The sequence below is a fragment of the Zosterops lateralis genome (assembly GCF_965231275.1).
Source record: "Zosterops lateralis genome assembly, chromosome: Z".
In the NCBI taxonomy this organism is placed as follows: domain Eukaryota; kingdom Metazoa; phylum Chordata; class Aves; order Passeriformes; family Zosteropidae; genus Zosterops; species Zosterops lateralis.
In genome coordinates, this window is record NC_139800.1 from 1,880,477 (window position 1) to 1,906,865 (window position 26,389).

General features: G+C 47.8%; 1 protein-coding gene across 2 annotated transcripts in view; it reads left to right on the forward strand.

The window, feature by feature from the left end:
- Positions 1-26,389, forward strand: part of ZBTB7C (zinc finger and BTB domain containing 7C) — a gene marked incomplete at its 3' end in the record, with an annotated part of 130,520 nt that overhangs the window by 31,638 nt on the left and 72,493 nt on the right. For both annotated transcript variants that reach the window (XM_083884412.1, XM_083884411.1), the window contains exons 2-3: positions 8,263-8,358; positions 24,750-24,807. In XM_083884412.1, the coding sequence (XP_083740538.1) occupies positions 8,307-8,358; positions 24,750-24,807 (110 nt within the window). In that variant the 5' untranslated portion in view covers positions 8,263-8,306. The remainder of the gene's footprint in view (positions 1-8,262; positions 8,359-24,749; positions 24,808-26,389) is intronic.

The following is a 26,389-nucleotide window of genomic DNA, read 5'->3' on the forward strand; positions in this document are numbered from 1 at the left end:
ACATCCAGCATTCTATGTGATTCCATAGTGATTTTGTGCTGAGCTTTCCTTATCTTACTTGTGCTGCTGCCCTCAGCCTTGCCCATCTCCAGCCCCTTCTGCCATCAGTTCTTGCTCCAGATCTGCCCTCCCAGTCAGGCACTGCTTCAAAAATCCCCCTTGTCAAGGGATCAGCTCAAGGCAGCTAAAAGTACCCTGATTACAACTAAAAGTACCCTAGAAGTTCTGCACTGGGGATTAGAAGACTGTTTGTCTTTATTGGTGAAGAATGGCTCTGTGACAACCTTCTTCTAGAGATTTTAGGGAGAGTAAAGGTGGAGCTTGATGTGTTTTTGAGGAAATCCTTCATGCACTGCCTGTGATTCCTTTCTTGTTCAGCCCTCTGGTCCTGCATGTGAAAGGTACCAAGATGGAGGGAGTCAAGAATGGGTCAGAAACCAGGTGAGGAAGACTAATAATTCAGCTTTTCTGTAAGTGCATAAACATATAAGCTATTACAGTGGGAACATAAATAATGAAGAGAAAAATTACTTTCCAAGTAAGTGTTGCAAGGAGAAGTAACTTTGATTTTTAAATTTGAGCTGTGCATGCAGAAGCACAGGATGGTTGCTTCTGAGTCTATTTATCTTGAAACTTAATTCTTACAGGGACCATTGTCAGGGGTTTCTTTTTGCATTGGTTTTATGTTGGCTGGTGCTACATTTAATCTGCCACCACTCTGCACAGTCCCTTTGCCTGCTGCTTGGTTTTCTTCAGTCCTGCTGGAGTGTCTGATGGGTTTTTGTGGCCTTGAAGCCTTATTCCACTCCATGCTAAGACAGCAGCTTTAGGAATGAAAAACGAGTTTAAAAATGCTATTAAAGAGAAGCTGTTGGTGTAACATGATTTTTTGCTCAGTCCCATATGGCTTGGGGGGATCCTGGGCTCATTAAAAAAAAACACTTAAAGTGTGCTCTGCCTCACAAATGTCCCACAAATATCCTCTTGATGTTAGCATGGCCCAGGGCTACACCTGGGTGCTTTCCATGAAGTCCCAGGTCTGAGACTGTGTGGAAAGCTAAAAATCTAAGGAAAACTGTTGTGGCAAAACCCAGGCTTGTTTTAGCCCATTTGATTGCGGAAAGAAAATTTGCAAACTGGACCTCTAAGCAATACTAGAAGAAAAGAAAAACACTCAATGTGTTAAAAGAGGAAAAAAACAATAAAAAAAGGCACAGCTGGAAGTGTTGAAGGCAGTCTCTTGGGTTTGGGATGGCGTGAGCACTCAGCTCTGGCCAGGGCTGGCAGTAAAGCTGGAGCTGTGGTCGAGGAGAGAACTTGCCCTTGGGCTCTTCCTCGGAATCAAGGAAGGTGGATTGTTTTCTGGCGATGAAATTTCCTATTGAAAAATTGAATGCTTCCTTCTCTCCCTTGTGAATGGGACGCCCGGGAAGCGAAGCATGCTGCTTCCAATTACCAGCACAGCCAGCCCAGGTGCTGCAGTTCAGTCAGGAGTTTATACCTTTTTGTATGTTCTAGAAAAGATAAAAAACTTTATATTTTAATTTTTTTTCAATTATTTTTTTTCTATCTATGTAATGAATTCAAAGCATCCAGACTGCTTTTTGATTTGTTCCCATATTAATGTTTTATGTCTGAATATGTGCCTGATCTCTCAAATTAGTCGAACTTGCTACTGCAGTTGAGGCCAAAAATATGGTCCCAAGCAATGCAGGCTCATTGATAAAGCTGGAGCACCTCTCCTGTGCAGACAGTCTGGGAGATCTGGGATTCTTCAGCCTGGAGAAGAGAAGGTTCTGGAGAGACCTTATTGTGTCCTCTCAGTTCTTGAAGAGTGCTTGTAAGGAAAACAAAGGGCAGAGTTTTCAGTAGGGCTGGTTGTGATAGAACAAAGGATGATGGTTTTAAACTGAAGAAGGGGAAATTCAGACTAGGTGTAAGGAAGAAATTTTTTAGTGTGAGGGTGGGGAGGCCCTGGCACAGGGTGCCCAGAGAAGCTGTGGCTGTCCCTGGATCCCTGGAAGTGTCCAAAGTTAGGCTGGACAGGGCTTGGAGCAGCCTGGGATAGTGGAAGGTGTCTGGAATCACTTCTCCCCAGACCTTTTCCTGCCTTTGTGGGCAGGGTGGATGGCCTAATTTACAGCAGGGCTGGCTGGACCTGGTGTGAGCTGTGACTGCAGAAGGGCCCGTAGGCTCCAGCTTTGCATGATGCCTTCTGCAGATACCTGGCAGAGCACAAAGGCCTTGTTAAGGAGCCAGTTTGACTACCAGTGCACACCCCTTCCAGGGCACAATTGGCTAAGTGGTTTCTGCTCCTGGACCAGGCTATTGCACCCCCACGCTCCTGTTGATATTTAAAATAAGAGCGCAGATCTCTGTTATTGTTTCCATCCAGGGTTGCCTACAGCTCTTCAGGCAGGATCTCCACTCTCCTACAGGGTTACACAAAGCCTCAGCTGAGGCAAAACTTGCCCTGTAGTCTGAGACAAGGGGCAGCAGGCAGATCATGGAATCACAGAATCATTTGCAAGGCAAAAGACCTCATTGAGTCCAACCATTCCCCCAGCCCTGCCAAGGCGACCACTGACCCTTGTCTTGACACAGCATTTAAATCCCTCCAGGGCTGGGGACTCCACCACTGCCATGGGCAGCCTGTGTCAGGGCTGGGACACACTTTTCATTAAGAAATTTTTCCCCAATATCCCATCTAAACCTGCCCTGGTGGAATTTGAGGCCATTCCCTCTCATCCTGTCCCTTATTCTCTGTGAGCTGGACCCAACCTCCCCATGGCTGCATCCTCCTGACAGGGAGTTGTGGGGAGGGAAAAAGGTCTATCTCCTCTCAGACTTCTTTTCTCCAGGAGCAACTAGCTGGAGGAGAATGAAAAAATACACAAAGCAGCTTACAATGTATGGAAATGTTGCAAATACAATTGCAGAAGATCCCCGTTGTACAGTTGTGTTACTGGCACTACACGGTCATTAGGAGTAGCTGCAGTGGGAACACCTGGAGGGCCAGAGTTAAGGGTGATTATGCAGCCCAGCCCTGGCTTTTCCTCACTTTGGAGAGCTGCACAGTATAATTTCAGCATAGATTTATATACAGCTAATTGGAATATAGTTTGATATGCAAATAAAACCATATAAATATCAAGAGAAAGATTTAAAGCTGTGCTTTCCACTGTCATGCTACAATCCTTGCTTTTCTGGTCAGTCTAATCTACTTGATTTCTCCTTTCATCATCTTGTGTTTTGAAGACATGATATCTCTTTCAAAGAACATCTGTCAGACGTATATTAATTAGTTAATTTTTCTGCATGGAATGTAAACATGAGGGTGGAGAACCCAAAGCCCTGAGGATTCAATGAGGTGTGTGGCCAAGTAATTATTTTGGGGTAATGCAGAGCTGTGGCCTGTGCTCAGTCTTATAAAGGCAAGAAACATGTTTCCTACCAGAGATAGTCAGTTTATGCTAAAGGCTGAAGTGAAATTTCCTTGATGTGGGCACTGGAGCCTTTGTCATAGACACACCATAGAGATGGCATTTCCAAACTGAGCTTTCTAAGCCAAAGATGCTACTGGCAGTGGTGCTGAAGTATGTTTAATTCAGTTTTTAATTAAGATTATTAAGTTTAAGTCATTCTAGAAAGGCAGAACGCATGGGGAGAGTCAATATTTTTATGCTGAAGGAAAGTTGAAGGTGTAAATTTGTTGGCTGGTAGCACCAAGTTTCACTGCTGACTTGGGGCTGCCTGGGTGCTTCTCATGTGGTTCACTCTGATTTACTGGGATTTTTGTGCTGTGATCTTGGGTGAATGTCTTTTTCTGCCACTGTGAGTCTTGAATCAGATACATTATAGGTTTTTGTGTGAGAGAACTGTGACGTGGTGTACCTGCACAGCAGTTGGGCTGGAGAAGAGCTTGGTGTGCAGTTTTGGGGCCAAATCCAGTGCTGTCAGTAGTGCAGTGCAGAGGGGTGGATTGGAGCAGGGTCATGCACATGTAGGTTCAGTACAGGAATTCCCAGAGAGTTCCCTAATCCTGGAGCACATCACTGGCACTGGAGTGTGTCTTGCCATTGGGAACATTCAGAAATCCTGCTAAGGAAGGGTTCTCTCTGTCAAATCCCTCCTTGGCCCCTCTGGTTCTCTGGGCTGAGGTGACCAGGCTCACTTGTGCTCACTGAGCTGGGTTCCCATTTATGACCCCGTGTGGGACAGCTGCCCCTCTGTCCTTGACAACAAGGCTCTTCCCTTTGGCAAGAAACAAAATGCAGTGTCCTTTCAGCAGAATGGGTTTTGGATTTCTGCAGGTTGCACCAGGGCCATATTTAACTTCCAGCATCTGTCTTTACCACCTCTGCCTTTCCTTTTTTTTTTTTTTTTTTTTCCCTTCCTGGCTTCCAGTCCTCTTGGTAATGTGTTTAGCATGGACTATTAATATATCTCAACAGGAGCAACCCTACTTATGTTTTCCTTTTGGAGTAAGGATTAGGGAATATCCCTTATGCCTTCTTTTCCTTCCCCACACTTCTTTGGTATTTTCTTTTTTCCATCCTTCTCCTTCAGAGCTGAACACCACTGATTCGTGAGGGTTTTTTGGTTTTGGGGTATTTTTTAGTTTTTTAGAAGTTTTTTGCTTTGGTTGGTGGATGCTTCATGGCCTGCATCCAGCTCTGGGGTTCTCAGCACAGGAAAGACAAGGAGCTGCTGCAGTGAATCCAGAGGAGGCCACGGAGATGCTGCCAGGGCTGGAGCCCCTCTGCTCTGGAGCCAGCCTGGGACACCTGGGGCTCTTCACCTGCACAAGAGAAGGCTCCAGGCAGAGCTCACAGCCCCTGCCAGGGCCTCAAGGGGCTCCAGGAGAGCTGCACAGGCACTGGGGACAAGGCCTGCAGGGACAGGACACAGGCAGTGGCTTCCCAGGGCCAGAGGGCAGGGCCAGATGGGATGTGGGGCAGGAATTGGTGGCTGTGAGGGTGGGGAGGCCCTGGCACAGGGTGCCCAGAGAAGCTGTGTTTGTCCCATTCCTGGAATTGTTCCAGGCCAGGTTGGATGGAGCTTGGAGCAGCCTGGGATAGTGGAAGGTGTCCCTGCCCATGGCCCTTCCAAACCACACCATTCTGTGATTCTCTGATTCTATGTGCTGTGTAATTTTACAGTACAGTGCAGATTGGCACTAAGAGCTGCTCTTTTTTTTGTTTGTTTTAAATAAACATTGTTTTGCCATACCTGTCCAGCCAGATAATCACAAAAATGCCTCAAGGAGGAAGAGAGATGGCATTCACCATCGGCTGTGGATCTGTAAAACGCTGTGTATCACGAGATTGTCAGTGATGCCACGACACTGGCAAAGCAAGGCAGAGGATTTTTTTGCTGGAGCCCGTGGTTTCCTTGCCTCGCTGGATAAAATAAAACCTGCCAAAGCAGCAGTGGCAGTGAGCTCCCATCTATCTGTTCTCATACTCCCAGCCGCTTCTGCCTGAATTATTCATGCTCCGTAAGTGATCTGCAAACAGCTCCTGTGATCTCCCTGTGATCTGTGGGTATGCCAGACTCACCCCTCCTTAGGTCAGGGCATTTTCTTGTTTCCTTCCCCGCGGCAGGGAGTCTGTGGGAATCTCCAGATTCCTCACCGCCTCTTTCTGATTAACCCAGACGTGTATTTATTATTTACGTGGCAGGAGTTGTTCAGCTGTCCCAGGCACACGGTATTATCAGTGGATAAGCAGGAAGGCTCGCTGCAAACATCTGTAGTTGTTGCTTGACAAATCCTGTTTGTATAAATAATATTAAGGGGGCTTGCAGAGGCTGTTGTAGTGTAAATACCCTCGTGACTGGAGGCAGCACTGCCAGCTTTTCACCTGCGTGTGCATCTCAGTAGAAATTTACTGGGCTGTTTTACACATGCATATATATATATATATATATATATATATATATATATATATATATAATACTTCAGGTTTTTCTTTTATTTTAAAGGTCCCTTCCAACCCAAATTATCCTGCTATTCCAATATATATGTATTTATGTTTAACGTATTTGCCTTTTTTTCAGAAGCTCTTCTCCAGTATTTGTTCCAGCTTTTAATTTTTTTTCCCTACTGATTTGGTCATGGAAATAGGTTGGCAAAACCAGTGAGCAGGGCAGGTGATTGGCTGGTATTCAGTGTGCTCTGCTATCCATATCATTAATGAAATGGGCTGTAGGCCCACCTGTTCCACCACACCTACCCCAGGTGGATCTTGGATCTGCCTCTCCAGCGTCATCTACTTCAGCCACTCTTTATTTTGGAATGAGGATTGGGATGCTTCAGGAGCCCATTCCCAGTGGAGCTGCAGCTAATCCTCTAAGCGAGGAACAGGGTTCCCCTGGTCCACTTCTCCAGCTGAGGGCATAATTTGGGTTGAAAAAAAGCTCCATTTAGGCTCCTGATTTTTACACTAACCCATAGGAGGGCCTGTGCTTTGCTTAGGATATCCCTCACCTACGACATAACCGGGATAAGAGTGAGTTTGTTAAAACGTCCTGTCTCTCTGCATTCTGGAAAGAGGATTTTCTATTAAACCTTAGGGAAATTACTGGCCTTGTTAACTAGTGTGGAAGTAATGAACCACAGCAGGGTGACTCGGGAGATTTGGGCCCTCGCTTTGTAAGGCTGCATTGTTTCTTCAAATGAGAGAAATAATTTAAGCAAACAAACGAACAAAGAATTTCTGGAAATTAAAGTACGGTACAAATGGGATGATTTGCTCATCCTCTGTTTAATAGGAGCGGTGCAGTGAACAATTGTGTGGTCGACCTCAGAAATCTATCCATGGTAACTAGTCACAGGAGAGAAAAATAGACAGCCTGCCACCAACTTGGTATTAAAGTTCTATTTTCCGTTTTTTCCACAGTTGTGGGCCAGTCAGGGACTTTCCATGAGCAATCAGCACAGCAGAAATCCCCTTCTGCTCTCTCTGCTCTCCAGCAGCCATCTCAGCTCAAGAATCAAAGGTGCTTTTTGTACTGGTTTTGGCTAAAGTGGGGTTTAAACCAGTTTTCAGTGGGATCAGGCTGGGGCAGACCCTTCCTGCCAAATGCCTCCTGCTGAAACAGGGCTGTCATAGAATCACAGGATGGTTTGGGTTGAAAGGGACCTCTCAACCATCCAGTTCCATCTCTTGCCATGGACAGGGACACCTTCCACCTGACTGGGTTGTTCCAACCTGGCCTTGCCCCTTCTACCCCATGGCTGAGGTGTGTTTGTCATGGGGTCTGGTGGAGGAACCTTGCCTTTGGTTTTGTCACTTTTACCAGGTGCTGAGTGTTGAATTCCTGATGGGATTTGGGGTCTGTGCAAGCCCTGCACGACCCCTGTGGCTTTGGGCAGGCCCTGCAAAAGCCCAGAGGAAGGACAGAAAGACGCTGCCAGGCTGGAGTTCAAAAATAAATACAGCAGAAATCCTGAGCCTTCAGGCTCAATGGTCTGTTCCTCAAAAGACAATTTTGGAAGGGATCACTGTGCTTTTGTTCTTCCATTAGCAGCTGAGGAGAGAGCATTGTTTTCCTCCCCTCATCCGTTCCCCTTGTAGGGGAAGAAGGAGGACTTGGCCACCCTGAGCCAAACATCCCAGGGGACCTTTCCAAACAAAGGGCTGCGTGGAGGAGGATTCTGTCATCCTGTCCCTGACATCCCCTTCCCTCCCTTCACCCTGCCCTTGGCACAGCCGTGCCCTCCCGGGGCTGGTGTGCTGGGGGAGCACGGGGAGGGGAATGTTCCTCCTCTTCCTCCCTGGAAACCTGCCTAACTTCTCTTTCCTCCAAGTTTTCTGCTGCCTGTAGGCTTGGGGAGGCAGCCCTGGGGTTTGTCCTCTGAGAGGATGGTGTGTGAGCCCTGGGATGGTGTGGCAGTGTGACATGTCCAGGTGTTTGGGAAATACGGCACTCCTGAGGAATGCTGTGTAGGTGTTCCTGGATGTGGATTGGGAGCTCTGTGGACCCATCCCACAAGTGTAATTTCTCTCTTGAGTGCTGCAAGTATCCTTCCTGATCTGCAGAGAAGGCCTGTGGTTGGAGAGCATCTCCTCATCCATGCTCTGTGTGACCCTTGAGTTGATTTCACCATACAGGAAAACGTGGCCGGCACGTAGAGATGGAATGGTTTTGGTTTATTTTTTTAAATAGACCAAAATTTATACCAAATTAATTTTTTTAAATTATAGGTTGTGTAGGTTTATTTACAAATAACACCAACCTATCTTGTTTTTTGCCCAGGCTCCAACACTGACCTGCTGAGAGCCCCTGAGATACTGAACTCTATGAGCGGAGACCACTTGACTGCACTCAGCACCTTTCAGCATCAGGCTCTAGGTAATTATTCTAATTCTCTGCCTGGATGATGGGGGAAATTTGCTGTTCTGGCCTATACAGACCATCTGAAATGACATTCCTAGTTGTTTGTCCCATGAACCTCTGGATATTTTTTCCTGCTGAAGGTTGTCACTCTAGATCAGTGGCTTGGCACTACAATAAAACCACTGATCCCTCAAACATAAAGCAAAATACCAGCCTTGCTTCCAGAGGGGGAATTATAGAATGGTTTGTGTTGGAGGAATCCTAAAGACCATCTAATTCAGCCCCCTTCTAATGAGACATATTCAACTAGACCAGGTTCCCCAGAGTCCCATCCAACTTAACTTGAATATTTCCAAGGGTGAGGGATCCTGGAATTGCTCGATCACCATTCTGGTAATGGTCACCAGCTCTTGGGCTTGGAAAGTTCTCCTGAAGTTAACTTGCTGAGAGCTGTAAAAACAAGCAATCAATATTAAAAAAAAGATACTCACTCCCATCAAAAGCAGTCAAAGGCTTAAAATACCAGCATTTGTTGGCAAGGATGCTTGTTCAGATCAGGCTTTTAAGAATTGTTTGAAAACTACAGCTGCAGGAGCTGTAGTTTTAAAATAAACTCAGCATCTTGTTTGTCTGGATTTACAGTAGCTTCATTCTCTCCTCCAGACCTGGCCTCACTGTTATGCCTCTGAGGAACTTTAAATCCTTGCTCCAAGGTGGTTAGATGGAAATCAAAGAGCCTGGGGACCTGGCATTGTCCTGCTCTGCATCTTCATGGAGATGCGTCAGCTTGGTGCCTTGCCTGGGGGGTTGTGGGCAGGATCAGACCCATGATTTGTGGTTTTATCCCAGCAAGGCCAGCTCAAACAGAGAGCATGAGCTCAAGGGGTGAGAATCTCAATGATGGGTTTTAAGAGGAGTAAGAAGGAAGCCAGCAGGATGCTGTGGATGTTACTCCAAAGCACTGAGGATGAAGGATTTCCTGTAGGATTGACTTCCTGAATGGGATGACATTCCATATGAAATTCTCCATGCTGATAGAAGTATCACTTAGTAGAGGGTTATAATTTTTAACCTAATTCGCTGAGTTTTTCCCCCAGTCAGTAAAAAACAGCACCACACCGATGTCAGCAGAGGGTAAAGCCCAGCTCTCAGATCAGAGTGGCATGAGGGCAGGGAGTCTCTCTGCCCACTCTTCCAGGGCATCCTCTGTAGGATTCCATGCAGGAACAGAGGGCTTTTCTCCATCCCTTGCTCTGTGTGGTGACATTTTCAGGACCCAGGCAGGAGGACGTTGACTGGGTTGTTTCCTGTTTTGACAATCTCCATTTCAAATCCTCTGTGACACAGCTTTGTGCAGGGAATTAGAACACCACAATCCCATGCCCTCCTCCCTTGAATATTGCATTGGGGAGCTAAGCTCATGTTTCCAGTGGGGAGGGAGAATGCACAGGTCATAAAACAGGCTCAGAAAGTGAAAGAGAGGAAAATGAAGGATGAGAAAGAAGAAATACATTCACCATCAGGGCTGCAATGTGATGTTTTTCTGTATCCACTCAGAATTTGTGGGAATGGGGTGCTCCCTCAGTGCCAAAAGTCATATGCTTTGTGTTTAAACTGCTGCTGTCAAAGCTTGGAGAATAACTAAAACAAAAAGGTCGCAGGTCAAGTGGATGTTTTCCAATTGGCTGGAGCTCAGTATAAATCCTAGGGAAGGAAATAACCCAACAAACATCCACCAGCCCTCTGTCTGTGTCCCTTGCTCTGGTGCTGGCTGCTGGTGGCAGGTCCTACTGGGATGTGCCACTGGCAGGCAGCTGCCTCAGCATCCTGAAACAGTCCTCAGGCAGCATCCCCTCCCCAAGAAATTTTGGTGCAAATTTCAAATTCAGCATTGAATTGGATCCAGATTTGATGCAGGTCAGCAATTAGGAGTGTCAAGAGGTTGCTTCAGGTGAGCATGGAAGGTGAGAAAACACCTGTCTGCAAGGAACCTGGGCTGGAGGCTCAACCTAAACCCCTGCAACACATCTTCAGACAGAGGCTGGTGTTTGCTGCTCTGGATTCAGCAGTTTTGGGTAGGCAAGGCTTTAGGGGAACATCAAGGCAAAGACGTCTCTGCCACTGCCTCGCATCACCCCTTGCAAAATCCCCCCTGAGGTTTTGGTGTGGCCAATTGCTCTTCCCTGAGCTGTAAAACCTGAAAATAGGGATAGATAGAGGCAAAGTGTTCTGGGAGCCATGCCAAGCCGAAGACACCAAGTTGTTACGAGATCCGTATCTCGATAACAGATTTTTTTTTGCTCTTTATCAGCTTTTAAGAGAAAATACGGTGTTTGCAGGAGCAGATTGGGATCATCCTAAGGAATGGAGCTCTCCTTTTTAAAATTGCATTGCTTTTATTACTATTATTTTAATAATAATAATAATAATAATATTTCCACAGTGAAGCCATATATGAGAATGTTATTTGTGTAGGAACTGGAAATGAACCTGAAATGATCAGCGTATTTTTTAAAGGCACTTTACAAGTCATTTGGCATTGGAAAAGGTACAACTATCCATCAAAGCAGGGCTTGGGGATAAAATAATTAGAAATCACACAACCATAGCAAAGGAAGATTAGTGCTAAAATTAGAAGCCATAAAGTTGTTTTTAGATTAGGCTGGAATCTGGGAAGGCTGCTTTATTGTAGCCTGTTACTTTAAAAAATACTTTGCTCACTTTAAAAGGTGAGAGGTGTGAATTGTCTGCATTTGGCCATGTCCCAGTGCAAATGCTGTTGAGAATGTTAGGTGGGATGATCTATGAGATGAATTCCAGGGAAATCCTTAGGGGATGGAAGTACAGTCCTTTGTGAAATGTGTCCAGTTGCTAAAGGAACTGGGTTCCCTGCTGAGCTCTTCTCCACAAGGGTGTCCCTGTGAGTTTGGTTTGCCCCTAGTTTTATTTCAGGGATGTAGTGGCCAAATACCCACATTGCATCCAGAAAAGGTGTTGGGGTGGCTGGAACTGGGAATTTAAATTGGAATTTACAGCCACAGGTGAGGTGGGTGTGAGTTGGAGCTGCTGTGGTCCCCAGAGCTGAGCTGTGCCCTTGAATCCAGACAGTGACATCAGATGGGCACAGCCTGTGGAGCTTCATCACTTGTTTTTTCTCCTGGACCTCCTCAAGCATGAGTAGGAATGAATCCTCTATCAGAGACAAACACAAAATTGATCAGAGGACAGACCAGGAGAGCTTGAGGTGAAAAGAGCCTTGAGAAGAAAAGGCTCCAGGGAGACCTCAGAGCCTCTGCCAATGCCTAAAGGGTCTCCAGGAGAGCTGGAGAGGGACTTGGGACAAGGCAGGGAGGGACAGGACAAAAGGGAATAGTTTTACAGCAGGAGGAGAGGTCCACACTAGGTAGAAGGAAGAAATTTTTTGTGATAAAGGTGATGAGGTGCTGGTGCAGGTTGCCCAGAGAAGTGGATGCTCCCTGTATAAATTCTTTCAGGAAAAGGGGTCTCGACACTAAAGCCCTTCTGGTATAGCTGGAAGGATGTAACATGAGCAAGAGCTTGGTGGACAAAGGTCAGGCACATCCAGGTGTTTTCAGTGAGGAAGATGCCAAGTAGAGATCCCTTCACCCAGAGAAAGGCGACTTCTTCAGTCCGATGCTTTTCTATCTGGAGTGGGGGATTTCTGGGATAGAAACCTGAACTTTGTGGGATGTGCTGCTTAAATATGGACACAGCCAGGTGTCCCTCTTCCCCTGGTCCCAGCAGAGGCACCAAGTGAAAGGGTCTCAGGTTCCCTGCTGGCTGAGAAGCACCAGCCCTTTCCTGACCACCCACAGCATCTTTCCTGCACGTGCATTTCCCGGCGCCTGCAGGGGAAAAGTGGAGTTGAGCGGACTGCCTGCTCCCCCCAGAACGCTCCCCGCTGTGCCTCCAGCTCAGTGAAAGCAGGACAACTCCTCATCGACTCTTTGTAGCCCGAGAACAGAGCCCTGGAAAAGTCCTGCAGCGGGAACTTTACTAATTCCAACTAATGACTCCGAAACACTGACTGAGGGGAACAATTGCGCATCATCAAAAAGTGGCAGACAAAAGAAATGCACTGCATTGTAATAGCAAACGAAGCTGAATTTGATCTGATGGGGCACCTTTCATATTCCAAGCATTTCAAAGCCCTTGGCTGAGTAATGAGCTGCATGCTGACAGCGGGGCTGCTGGACTGGGCTTTATGTGCCCAACAATAGCCAGCACAGTTGTTGGCAGAGGACTGCTCATGGTGGGAGAAGGGATGGATGGTGGCTGGCATGTTGGGGTTATCTTGTGCTTTCCTGGGTTTTTTTTAGTGCTGTTGGATCGTTAGGTAGTGTTTGGTCACTGGAGGTGACCAGGGAAGATATGTTGGTCTTAGAGGAGGCTTAGAAGAAAGATGTTTTTAGTGGGGCCTGTAGTGAGAGGAAGAGGGTTGATGGTTTTAAATTAGAAGCAGAGAGATTCAGACTAGGAGTGATGAAGAAAGTCTTCATGGTGTGGGTGGGGAGGCCCTGGCACAGGGTGCCCAGAGCAGCTGTGGCTGCCCCTGGATCCCTGGCAGTGTCCAAGGCCAGGCTGGATAGGGTTTGGAGCAACCTGGGATGGTGGAAGGTGTCCCTGGTGCTGGCAGAGGGTTGGAACTGGATATTAAGGTCCCTTCAGTCCAAACCATTTCAGGATTCTTATTGAAGAGGGGTGGAGAAACTTGTTGGGACACACGAGGATCCCTTGAGCAGCTGAGAATAGACCTCGGCCTCCCAGGTCACCACCCAGCCCTCTAATCTTGTGGTCCCTGTGACAGTTTCATGAAGGCCCACATACAACTTCAGCTCTTTAATCTTAGCTAAGCCAGAATAGCACTGGTGCAGCTGTGGGAACTTAGATATCTTAGTCCTCAAACTATTTCTGTGGCAGGGAAGTTTCTTGCCTGTTGCGAGGAGAGGAAAAGGTTAATTGCATGTTTTTTTTCCTTTTTTCTTTCATTTTTTTTTTTTTTCCAAAGAGGAAATAAATGTACCTACCCCACCCTAAGGGGACAGCACAAATCTGTCAGCCCTTGTCGGGTGGGGGCCGGCAGCTGGGCTGTGTTAAGGAAGTCACCCTGGGGAGGGAAGGGGTTCAGGGCATGGGTGGGGGGGCTTGGCTGCCTGCCCAGAGCTGCAGGCACAGAGGGGGCTGTGGTCCTGGGCTGCATTAGACAAGGCTCTAATGCTGCCTGCAGAGCCCCAGAATCCCAAAATGGTTTATGTTGAAGGGACCTTAAAGCCCATCCAGTGCCACCCCCTGCCATGGGCAGGGACATTTTCCACTGTCCCAGGCTGCTCCAAGCCCTGTCCAGCCTGGCCTTGGACACTGCCAGGGATCCAGGGGCAGCCACAGCTGCTCTGGGCACCCTGTGCCAGGGCCTCCCCACCCTCACAGCCACCAATTCCTGCCCCACATCCCATCTGGCCCTGCCCTCTGGCCCTGGGAAGCCACTGCCTGTGTCCTGTCCCTGCAGGCCTTGTCCCCAGTGCCTGTGCAGCTCTCCTGGAGCCCCTTGAGGCCCTGGCAGGGGCTGTGAGCTCTGCCTGGAGCCATGGGACTTGTGAAGAATTAATCTCACCCAGGTTTGGAATAGAAGATCTGTACATAAACCTGGTTTGGAGTTAGAAAATACGCCAAGGGGTGAAGGAGATCTCAGACCTTGTCCTGTGTCACCCAGCTCCTTCACTAATTCCTTCCTTGAGCTCCCTGCCAACCAAGACAGACAGATTCCAGCAGCTCCAGGGCTTTCCTGGAGGAGCACACTGGGTTGGTGTTGGGTTTTCTGCATCACCCCCATCCCAGCAGTTAAGGGAGGGTGGGAAACTGAGCTGCATTTGGGAGCCTGGATCCTCCTCACTCCATCTGTGTTTCCATGCACTCCAACTGGGTCGGGCTGATGCCATGGCAAGACTTCCTCTTGCAGACAGCAGTCTTGCATGCTGTCATCCTGCAGCAGGGGCTTGATGGTGTGCAGATGGATCTGCTTTCCTGTTTCCCTTCCTGCCAGCCTCGCACTGAGGCTGGCCAGCCCTGCTTCCCAAGCAGGAATATCTCAAGAGCATCTCTGTCATGACCCAGCCTGGTGTAGGTGTTCTGTTTCCACTTCTGAATCAGTGCTCGAAGGATTATATAAAGAACCAACATTTTAAGTTTCTCTGGGAGCTGATTGCAATAAAAATAAAAATAAAAATAAAAATAAAAATAAAAATACACAGAGCCTATCCAAATCTTTTTTCTTGTGGATTTATATTGGCAGGGCTGATGTGAGCAACCTGTGCTCCTCATCTTCTGAGCATAAGAGGAGGCAGATCAGCTGTGGGGAGCTGTGCTCAGAGGAGGAGCAAGGGAACGTGCAGCTGATGTTGGTCCTGGTGGTGTGTTTGAGGTGGATTTACTTCACCAGAGGGTTGCCTTGCTCATGGCTCTCATTTCACCTGAATGTTGTGGTAGGGGCGGGAGGGAAAACATTAGGAAGTGTTGGATTTATAATTCCAAGCCAGCACTGTTTGGTCCAGGAGAGCATCAGTGGAGCCTGGGTGCTGTTTCCCAGAGGAGGGGTGGATCTGCAGAGCCTGTGCATCCCCATGGGGCTGAGGGACAATGCTGTGCCCAAAAGTGAGCCACAGCCCTGGGGCAGAGGGGGCTCTCACTACCTCCTCTGGCACAGCTCATCTGGATCCTGCCAAATAGGTTTCCTTGCCTCCTGTCTGGGATTCACCATGTGTCTGAGCTTTTAATATCACTTCACTCTCCCTCCCTACATCCCCTGCCCCTGTCCCAGATGTATTTGTTTAAGTGGCTTTAATTAACTTACATTTTCCTGTGCGTGACAGCTCCTTGAGGCTTTGGTAGCTGTTTTCTGCCCTTCCACAGTTGTCACTGACATGTAGCACTTTCCCTGCAGACCAGCTTTCAAGCCTACCGTGTTTTTCCCCTGCTCTGCAGAATTATTTTAACATACTGAAGGAAAATGGTTTCCATGTGAGCATAGTTGCACACTCTCAATTGATTATTAGATGTGATTTTCCTGATCCCTGCTGGTATCTACGAGGATTTTGAGCAAGGAAGCCAGAGTGGTGTAGGATGATGGCTTAGGTCAGATAGATTTATCTTCACGAGTGACAAGACTGATAACTCTGGAGTGGCGTGGCTACAGGTGTTATCATTTGGGTGTCTCCTCAAGAGTGAAGGTTAATGTCTTGCCACTACTGATCCATCACAGTGTTATCTGCAGGATTTACAGATCTTCTTGTGCCTTTCCAGCAGCAGCAGCAGCAGCAGGTCCAGTTTTCTGGAGCTCTGAGCTGTGTACCTGCTCCCTGCTTGCAGCAGCCATAGAGATCATACTGGCCAACCTTTGCTCTCATGGATTTGTTTGGACTCAAAGTCAGGGATAATTCCTGCCTGTCACTGCATAGTTTTATGCTTCCCCCAGTGGGATGGACTGGGACAAGCCCAGAGGGTGAGTCCTCTGCCAGGGGAAGGCATCACATGATGGTTTGGGTTGGAAGAGACCTCAGAGCTCGTCTGGTTCCACCCCCTTCCATGGGCAGAGACTCCTTCCACTATGCAGGTTTGTCAAAGGCATCAGGCAGGTGAAGGCAAGACAAGCCTTGATACTGCCTTCCTGAGGATCACCCAAGAAATCTGGCCAGGAGGATCGAAAAGAGCAAGGAGAGACTCAGATCTGAAGTAAAATCTCTCGGAGGGAAAAGAAAAAAAAAAAAAAAAAAAAAAAAAAAAAAAAAAAAAAAAAAAAAAAAAAAAAGAAGAAAGAGCAATAAATCCAGCAAATTAAAATGAAAAGGCGGCTAACATGAGTGACAATTGTACAGCATCAGATAACACTGCATCCTGAATTCCAGTGGGATAGGAAATATGAAGCAAAAATCATTCAGGTGCTTCTAGATAGCGATAAGGAAAGCAATTCCCATTTACCGGTAGAAATAAAATAAGAGGTCGTGATAAACCCTCCATGACTAGACTGGATTAGGGCTCTGGCTGTGAAAATTCATTACAGGCATGCAAAAGAATGCGTATCGTGCCAGCTAAACTGACTACAAACACCATTTATTTGGAGAGGAGACGATTCAGTCAGAATAAATAGATTTCTTTCAAAGGGAAGGGAGGGTGATCTGACACAAATCTATATTCCTGCCTTGTCATTTATTATGCAAATAAGTCTCACACCTCTCTAAGACATGAGGGATGAGTTTATGTTGGAGTTTTATGTTGGAAGAATGATTTTAAGCTGTTCCAAGGACTCCAGGGCCAGGCTGGGGTTTCTTGCACGCAGTGGCAGGAGGTGCTGATTTCAGGGGGGTGTTCTGATGGCAGTGAGGGTCATGCAGCTTGGTCAGATGTTTTCAGATTTCCAATAAACCCATCTCTTCAGATTTTTTCCTACTATTTGTGATTTTTTTACCTTTTTTTTTTTTTTGGCTTTGTTCTATCTATTCTGTTCTATTAGAATCACAGAACAGTTTGGGTTGGGAGAGACCTTAAAGATCTTCTAATTCCACCCCCCTGCCATGAGCAGGGACACCTTCCACTATCCCAGGTTGCTCTAAGCCATGTCTAGCCTGGTCATGGACACTTCCAGGCATGGGGCAGCCACAGCTTCTCTGGGAAATATATTTTCTCATATTTTTTAGTATTTTATTTCACTTTATTGGCCTGTTCTCTGTAGGAATGACTATATATGGGGGTCATGTGCAGAAGGGAGCCCCTGGTGTATTATCTATCCTTGTCTTCAGTTCTTTTTTTTATTTTTTTTTGGCATCAGCGCCCATTAAAGCTGCATGACTCTGTTGGGCTCAGTGGGGCAGGGCACGTTTGAGGTTCAGGCTCTGAGGTGGTTGTAGGTGGCTGCAGAAGCACTCAGCCTGATGTGCAGGGACTGAAACGTGACCTAACACCTCCTGTTCTAGCAATTACATCTCTCAGGATGCTAATTTTAGAAAGAGAATTGAGCTGGCAGGGGCCACAAATTGTGGATGAAACCCTGATGTTCCTTTCGGTGGAGAGAGGGCTGAGCCAGTGTCAAAAGAACGAAAAGCGACGACAACAGAAATGAAACAGAAAAGTGTCTCTAGAAGGTTCTTTTTCCTGACGAGGGGGTTGTAATTTTTGTAGTTGTGTTTTGGAAAGACCCATGATGAATCGTGTGGTCCCGAATTACATATGTGTGAACGAAGTTCCAGAGGGGGAATCCTGACCCACAAATCCACCAAGTTCCCATCTCCAAGATGGGCTCTGAGATGACTCAGGACAGGTGGGTCTTCTCTCTAAGGCAGTATGGAAGGCAGTGGGATGGATGGGGAGTAGAGGAATCCAGGTGGGACACTGTACATTTGTAGGACACACAGAGAATCTGGGGTGTAGCAAAAACACACTCAAAGGACTTCTCTTGAATGCTTGATCCCAGATCCTTCTCCATCACAGCCAGTCAAGGGATTCATATGGATTTCTGTTTCTGGTGACGTTAGGGGGCTGGGGCAATAGGTGGCTTAAGACTGGAGTAAAGGGACAGGTGACAGGTCCTTGGATGAGCAAGGAGGACTGACCACCCAGCCTCTGCTGCAGCCAAGGAGGATGGCAGTGCATGTTATTGTCATACTTTTCCAGGGATATTTTACACTTGTGTTTTGCCCTCAGCATTTCTCTGGTGGTGGGCTGGCCGGGCTCTTGCAGTGCTCTGGAGAGATTCTGCTAATGGGATCTGACCTGATGGCTTTGCATGTTTTAAGTAAATTAAACACAGCTGCTAGGAAAATCCAGTAACCTTAACAGCACCATGGCTCCGTTGTCTGCATTGTAATTACAGCAGCAACCACTGGGAACTTCTACTTTCTGGTTTACTTTTAAATAACTTCTGAGCCACCCTTTGATCTACTACTTCATCCCCAAGTCCTGCCTGTTCTCTCCCAAGGTTTAACCCTTGCTGTATCTTTAAGCATCTGTCTGATCACACTTTTCAGTCAGTCACAAAGGCAAGCAGCTGATTGCGAAAATTACTTTTCTCCCCAAATGTATCCAAGAATTTTCAGCTGAGGGAGAATTTTAAGCCAGAGCTTACAGGGTGCATGGAAACTGCAGACACAGAGTGGAGTTTTATGGCTTGTGGAGAATGGCAACTTGAAATATCCATATTTTTGTTATGCTTTAGCCAAAATCCTTTGTACCCCTGAAGAGAAATGGGTTTTCTGTCATACCGACAAGAGCGAAAGGACTTAGATTTATGTAGGAAGTAAAATTTGGAGCCTAGTTAGTTTTTCCCTTGTCAACCCTTGAGTACATCCCATGCCTGCAAAATAAAGTGGTCAGCTCATGGCACGGGCATAACTGTGTGCTCCTTCCCTGCATTAAAAACTCACACCATCCTCTCTGTAGGAGCTGCATGGGCTTAAATTCCTGAAGGACACCCAGGATTAGGGAAATGATTGGGGGTATTCCATCAGAGCCTGGAAAAGGGCACAAAGCAGCAGTGTTTTAAGCATGTCCCAGTGCAGGGAGGTTGGCTCAGCACCATGGGATGTCCAGGGCACCAGAGCTGCTGCACCTGTGGTTGTGTTGTGTTTGATTATATAATCACAGAATGGTTTGGGCTGGAAGGGACTTTTAAAGGTCATCTAGTTCTATCCCCCTGCCATGGGCAGGGGCACCTTTCACTGTCCCAGGTTGCTCCAAAGCCCATCCAACCTGCCTTGGACACTCACAGGGATGGGGCAGCCACAGCTTCTCTGGGAAACCTGTGCAGGGCCTCAGCATTTCATCATAAATCACAGTTCTGGCTACCCTTCATCCTGCTGGACATGGGATAAACTGTCCCACAGAGATCTGAGGGTACCTTTTCCAGCCTGTTTTCCAACCTGATTCCTTCTCTTTTCATCCAGGCTACCTGGGACAGGCAGATCCCAGCTGTGGTGCCCTGCTCTGCTCTCCCATCCTCTGTCAGCACCACGTTGTTGTGTGTCTGTCTGCCTTGGAGAGCAAAGTGGGTGCCTGTGCATATGATTTGGGTGAAAACACTGACTGAGTGTGATTGAGGTTGTAAAGTTTATGAGATTCTGCGTTTTATGGTAAATTTTAAATTGACACTGCAATCAGGAGCATTGGGGTCGGCAAAGGAAAGTCTGTGTGATGTATTGCAGAGCACAAGGTGGTAATTTCCTCTCTTATATTGATCCTATCAACAGCAAAGAATGAAGCACCTGCTTCTTGGAGGACTGTTTTGGGTTTTTTTTAATGCATTCATTTCATGTAATTTTTGGAGTATTATTTATTATGTGGGGCTTTTCCCCACTTTGCTGCCTTTCCCTCTCCCCCCATTTCTAGAAGGGTGTGACGCTGTCTTACCTACACTTCTCACCTGTAGATTTCAAAACCCTTCCAACCACCCTGTTGTTTCCATTTTCACACAGGAAGGGGAAAACTGAGCACTGGGGATTGGAAAGGAAGTCAGCCCAAAGATGCAGCCAGGTCACTCCTTCTGAGCATGATCCACACACTCAGTTCTTTCCAAGCTGGGAGGGATGATCTGTCTCAGGGCAGTTCTGTTGTTTTTTTTTTTCTGGAAGAAACAGTCCCTGGCAATAAAAAAAAAAACCCAGCAATAATCATCCCAAACACTCTCCTAGGCAATGAAATGTCCATGTGTGCCAGGGCATGGTAGAAATGCCTTTTCAGAGTGTGTTTTCCATGTGGGATTGGCTGCAGGGGTGTGGGTGACTTGGCTCCTGTGATTCCAGAGGGCATCTCCGGGGCACTGCCCTGTTTGAGGCAACACAGGCTTTCAGTGAAGCTCAGGAAGAATCTGGGGAAGTCAAAGACTCTTTAGAGCATATGAAGGAAATGGGCAGAGGCCTCTGGGAGGAATCTGAGGATCACCTGGGTAGGAAAGGAGATGTGAGATGAGCTCTTCCCCAGGCTTCCCCATTACAGCTGAATCACAAAGGGTTTTTTAATGATGTTTGGTTTTCAGATATGCCAAGAAGATCTAAAAAGAACTGATTGCAAAAGTCATGGGCCTTTTAAAGTAACATTTGATGGAGATTTCTTGAAGATCCTGTACTACAGCCTGCTGTAGCAGCATCTGCTTCCCAGATTAACACAGGGTTTGCAAACAGCACTTGGAAAGCAACATCCAAGATTATTTCAAAACTGCAGAACAGACTTGGTGAATGATTTATTACATGGATTTGCATATCAGTTGCTCTTTCTCCTTCCTTTCTCAAATTTATTTGTTTCAGTTGTGTTATGCAGAAGGCACACAAGCACTGGAGCCATCCTGGAAGTGTGGATGTGCCATGATTGTGCTGCTCATCACAGCGGGGGCCTGAGAGTGCAGAGCTTCAGGGCATCTCCATCCCATGCAGATGGGTTTTAATTTGGAGCTGTTGAAACTTAGACTAGGAGCTGGAGGTAGGCTGCAGTGGCAGATGAAAATGCAAACTTGCTGCCCAAACTCCTTTTAGAGTCAGTGGATGTTTGGCCAGTGGAGCCTTTCCCACCACAAAAGAGATATTGAAGTTTGAGTAACTAAATGGCTCCCAAAACATCCAAAAATTGTGCCAACTGCCATGGGCTGCAGTAAGAGCTGGGACAGCCACCACACATGTAGTCACAATTCAGCTGCTGGCCATAGGTGTCCAATTTTACCCCAGGACACATTGCTTAGTCTCCATCTGTCAGTCAGGGGGGACACAGGTCCAGGGTTTTGTCGGCAAAGCCAGGCATGGGTCTGGGATAGGTCAGGTAGTCCAAGGTAGAAATGAGAATCTGCATTAAGGCAACTAAAACCAGGATCTCTGTGGGCCCCCCAGCTGAGATGTCTTAATTGGAACTGAATCCTACCTGGTGTGCCAGGGACTGCTGCAGGTTTGTCAGGCTGTCCCTGGAGATCAGCCCCTGGCCTGGACACAGGGGAGGGCATGCCTGGGGTCTGTGCTGGCTGTCAGTCCAGGGCAATCCTGTGCTTCAGGTGAGCTGAATTCCAGCTGCTGGCTAGTCAGGGCTAGAGCATGGATGGCAGCCTTGGAAGTCCACTGGAAATATGTGCTTGTTCTGTTAGGGGCATGGCCATTCCCAGTGTAGACACCCTGGAGGAATATCTGGTGTCCTCAGTATGGGAATGGACCTGTTGGAATGTCCAGAGATGCTCCCAGGGCTGGAGCCCCTCTGCATGAGCCAGGCTGGGAGAGCTGGGGGTGTTCACCTGAGGAAGAGAAGGCTCCAGGGAGACCCCAGTGCCTAAAGAAGGCTTAGAAGAAAGATGGGGACAAACTTAACAAGGTGTGTTGCAATAGGACAAGGGGTGATGGTTTTAAACTGAAGAGGAATCAATTTAAATAAGCTATTAGGAAGAAGTTTGGGGTTTTTTTACAATGAATGTGGCAAAACACTGGCACAGGTTGCCCAGAGAAGCTGTGGATGCCTCAATCCTGGAAACATTTAAGGCCAGGCTGGACAGGGCTCTGAGCCATCTGGTCTAGTTGAAGATGTCCCTGCTCATGGCAGGAGGGTTGAGCGGGGTCCCTGTAAAGGTCCCTTCCACCCCAACCTGCCCTGTGGTTCTGTGGTAAAGGCTGTTTCCTCACCTGGGCTTGGCCTCAAGGGCAGGACGAGCATTCCACATCACTGGTTCATTTGGGAATCACCTTTCCCAGCCCAGCAGCTCAGCCCAGGCAGGTGATGGGGAGATCAGTGAGCTGAAGAGAGGCAGGAGCTGCACTGCTGGGGCGTGTGGAGAGACGAGAGCCCTGTGGGTGAGCTGATGTGGCACATCAAGGATGTATCCAGGGAGAGTAATTAGAAACCTGAGTGTCATCTGCAGGAGGGCGTGTTCCAGTCATTCTGCAAACCACCCCAAGAGGCTAAAAGGGACCTTGTGGCTGAAGGGGAAGCCACAGGCAGGCCTGGTTGATTTGTAGCTTCTCATTGCACGTGTGTTTTGGGGATGGGAGAATGAAGCCTGGGCTGCCCTCAGCAGTGCCCATCCTATTTTGGAAACTGCTACAAGAGCACCAGGGCATCTTCTGGTTCAGAGGGTGGATCGTGAGTGTGTTTATTCACAGTCACTCTTCTTGGAGGGTTAATGAAACTGTGATTCAGGTGCAGCATTTTCATAGCCCAAGAACCCCCATTTATTGCCCCGTGAGAATTCTTCTGTGCCTCCAACAGCAATTTGAATGGTTTTAGGTGGAATCATTTAGGCTGGAAAAGTCCTCCAAGACCACTGAGTCCAACCATTCCCAGCTCTGCCAAGGCCACTACTGACCCATGTCCTCAGGTGCCACCTGCACATGGCTTTTATTGGGACTCCCTGGGCAACCTGTTCAATGGCTGGACAACCCATTCTGTGAAGAAATCTCTCCTTATATCCCATCTCAACCTGCCCTGGCTCACCTTGAGGTCGTTCCCTCTTGTCCTATTGCTTGTGAGAAGACACCAAGCCCACCTGCCTACAACAAGGTGTTGCACTGCAAGCTGAGCTCCCCTTGCTTTGTGGAGCAGTTGTAGTGAGGGAATTGTAGAGAGAAGGAGTCTTTAGGTAGAATTTAGAGCTGAAGTCCAACACTTTTCAAGGGAAATGTGGTGCCAGCCCCTGCCCTGGTGCTGGGAGCAGGTTGTGCATCAACCCATGCATTGCCTACTGCCTGAATGTCCTCAGACTGCCTAAATGTCCTCAGGCTGGTGGTTGTAGACACAGGAGAAAGAGAATTAGAGACCATCACAAAGGTTACCCTTCAAGGGTTTTGCTCTGTTCCTTGAGTGTGTGTGCTGAGCAATAATTTTCCAAGGTAATAGATTGGGTAGAGTGATCAGAACCTGTTGGTTTCTCCATGCTGGGATAGTCATCCAGGTGTCAGCCTGGCTTGGAAAATGCTGTTGACACTTTCCCGTGAAAATAATGAGAATTTCATAAAGGCTGAATCAGGAACAGTAACTATCTAAAAGCTGGGAGAGGGGTGCCCAGTTGTGTCATGAATAATGGGAAATAGTGCTGGTAGACCCTGCACTAGTAAACCCACTCAAGGGGTGCCTGGAGAATAAAAAGAGATGCTTGTGTGATTGATTCAGTCAGGAACCTCTTGGGGAACCTGGGAAGAGAAGGCAGTGTCTCCATTTCCACTTGCCCCATGATAACTAATGTCCCCTTGCCTTGGTTTCAAGCTTCTCATGTAGAATGGGGAGACTGCACACAAGGAGTGACTGTTTCTTGCTTTGCACACCACTAAGCCTTGGCAGGGAGAACCTGTTTCCCTTGCAGCTTCCATGAGGAAGGAGGGAACCTCTTGACCCTGCCAGGACTCAGGTACAAACCCAGGTTCAAGGACAGGTGTGAGCTGGTGGTGCCATTTTAGTGAAAATACCCCAGATTATGGCTTCTTTGGCATGCAAGCAGTGCATTTCCATCCGACTGCTGAGCTACAGGAGCATTTTCCCAGCTGAACACTATTGCATTATATATTCCTGGTGTTGTAATAGCCACAATGGTCTTCCTCTCTGTCCTCACCCAGGAGAAATGCCAGCTTGGGCCAGCCCCCCAAATTGTCCTAGGACCCTGTTGATATGGTGGCTGCCTGCTGGTGGGGGTCTCACACCTTGAGATAGTTCTGAAGTGGAGTAAAGCACCCCAAAACATCCTTCTGCCTATCTCCTTCATCAGCCCTGAGTCCTGCCCACCTCCAGCCAAGCTGCTGGGCCTCCCACATGGAGGTGTCAGCTTCTGGAAATGCAAACCCCCTGTCTCCATCCTTTAGAAGTGCAAGTGGTGGCCAGGAGCCTCTGTGGAGCTCCATTTCTCCAAAAGGTTTTCCCAAGCTATGAGGGACAGGGATTTTTTACGGGCAGAACTGGGAGGATGCTGGGCACACACCTTCTGTCTCTGCACCCCAGCACTTGTGGAATGTGGGTTTGTTGTGGGTTTATACTGAACTGTGGGTGCAGGAAGCCCTGGGAAGCTGATAATGCTGAGGGACCAAAGTGTAATGTTTATCTGGGGGGTGGGATGGGTGAAGCAGCCCAAAGCTGCTCCAGTGTGATCCTTCCCCAGGGTGCTCATCTCCCAGCTGTCACTGGAGATGTGATACAGTGGGAGGGTGGGGTGGGCTTGCACCTCCATGGCACGGTGTTGCTAGGTGATGTTGTGACACAGGGAAGGGTGATGAGCACAGGAACTGACCGTGGGAGCACGTGTGGTGGGAGAGCACGAGCAGGTCTGGCTCCAGGTGTTTTCTCATCGTCCCAGCAGAGGCTTTCTCCACAGCTGGCCCTTCTTAACCACACAATCAGTCCTGCATCTGATGAGGGGTTTTGTTTTGTGTTTTTCCCTCTCTGTTTTTCCTTAGGAAATGGTCAGAGGAGCGAAAGGAGCGTTGCTGTTTTGAAACAAAACCAAGGGTACTGGTGAGTACACACCGGGGCGAGCCTTGTGGGGAGAGCTGGCGAGCAGGATGCAGGCTGAGGAGAAGGATGTGGTTGTCCTGATACCTTTCTGAGGTCCTGGGGTTCTGATCTGCCCTTCAGTTATTGAGATTTCCTGTGGGAGAGGAGGTAGTTTGCTGTGTTAATGGATCAGCACAAATCATCTTTACCACCACCACCACCACGATTCTCTGCTGTCGTCAACGACCAAACCTCTAATTGCTCTTCCTGTAAATCCGTGGAAGATGCTCTCATCAATATGTGTGTTCTCAGTGCTGAGTGCTGGAAGGAGCAGGCAGCAGATAACGCTGCCAGCTGCACAGGAGTGCACCAAGCAACAATATTTGTTAATGCTTGGAGTGCTTTTGGCTGTTGTTGTGCTTGGCCCCGTCCAGAGCCAGTCACGGGGCTGCGATCTGGGTGGCATTTCAAGGTCCTCTCCAGACCTGTTTTCTGCAGCTGTCACACAGGAGGCTGTGACTTGGATGTTTGCCTAGAGGTCTTGAACAGGAAAAAAAGGAGAATCCTTTTTTAATCATCTGAGCTGGTTCAGATATGCCAGAGCCAGACTCTGAGCTGATGTTTTTGAACTGAGGTGTTTTGCATTGTATCAGGTGGGAGGTTTGGGTTGTTTTCACCATCTTCTTGTGAGCAAATTCCTAATTTACACTGCCAAACTCTCAGCCATCCTGTGACCCCCTGCAGGTTCCCATCCCTCAGGGACCAAATTCCCACATCTTCCTCTGCATGTGTGATGGATGCTGAGGAGCATCTTGGTGCTGGGCTATCACAGAATTGTAGAACTGTGGTTTGGGTTGGAAGGGGCCTTTGAAGTTCATTTCAACCCCCTGCTGTGGGCAGGGACACCTTTCACTGTCCCAGGTTGCTCCAAGCCCTGTCCAGCCTGGCCTTGGACACTTCCAGGGATCCAGGGGCAGCCACAGCTGCTCTGGGCAACATGTTCCAGGGCCTCACCCTCCTCATAAAAAAAAAAAAATTATTTCTTATACCAATTCTTGCATCTCTGCTGTAGCCTGGACTAGAGGAGCAGTGCTGATGGAGGTTGGATCATGGGGAGATGCAGATTTTTAAGACACACCTCAGCTCCTGTAGTACAGTTTGAGTGTAGATGAAGGGAGACCCTTACATGACATGGTTTCAGGAAGCAATCTTCAAACATTTAAAAACATAGGGGCCTTTTATAGTTAGTGGAGATGTTTTTTATCCCATGTTACATCTGATTTAGTTTGGGCAGCACATGAGGATGAGCAGAAGTCTGTCCCTCTTCCCTGGCTGCAAGAGCAGCCCAGTGAGGGGATGGTGTGTCTGCAGGGTCCCCTCCTGTCAAGGCAGCCAGGGAAGGTGCTGAGACCCTATTTTCCCCCAACACTCCTTCCAGCAGAAGAGCTTGAGAAGGGGTGTTTTGTTCATGGGAATCATCCCTGACTCCAAAACAGGTTCTAATCAGTGCCTGGAGCACAGACTAAACTTCTTTCTGTCTCCCACACCTCCTACAGCTTCCCTGCTGCCTCTCTGCAATCAGCTAGAAAATAAACTCTAGACT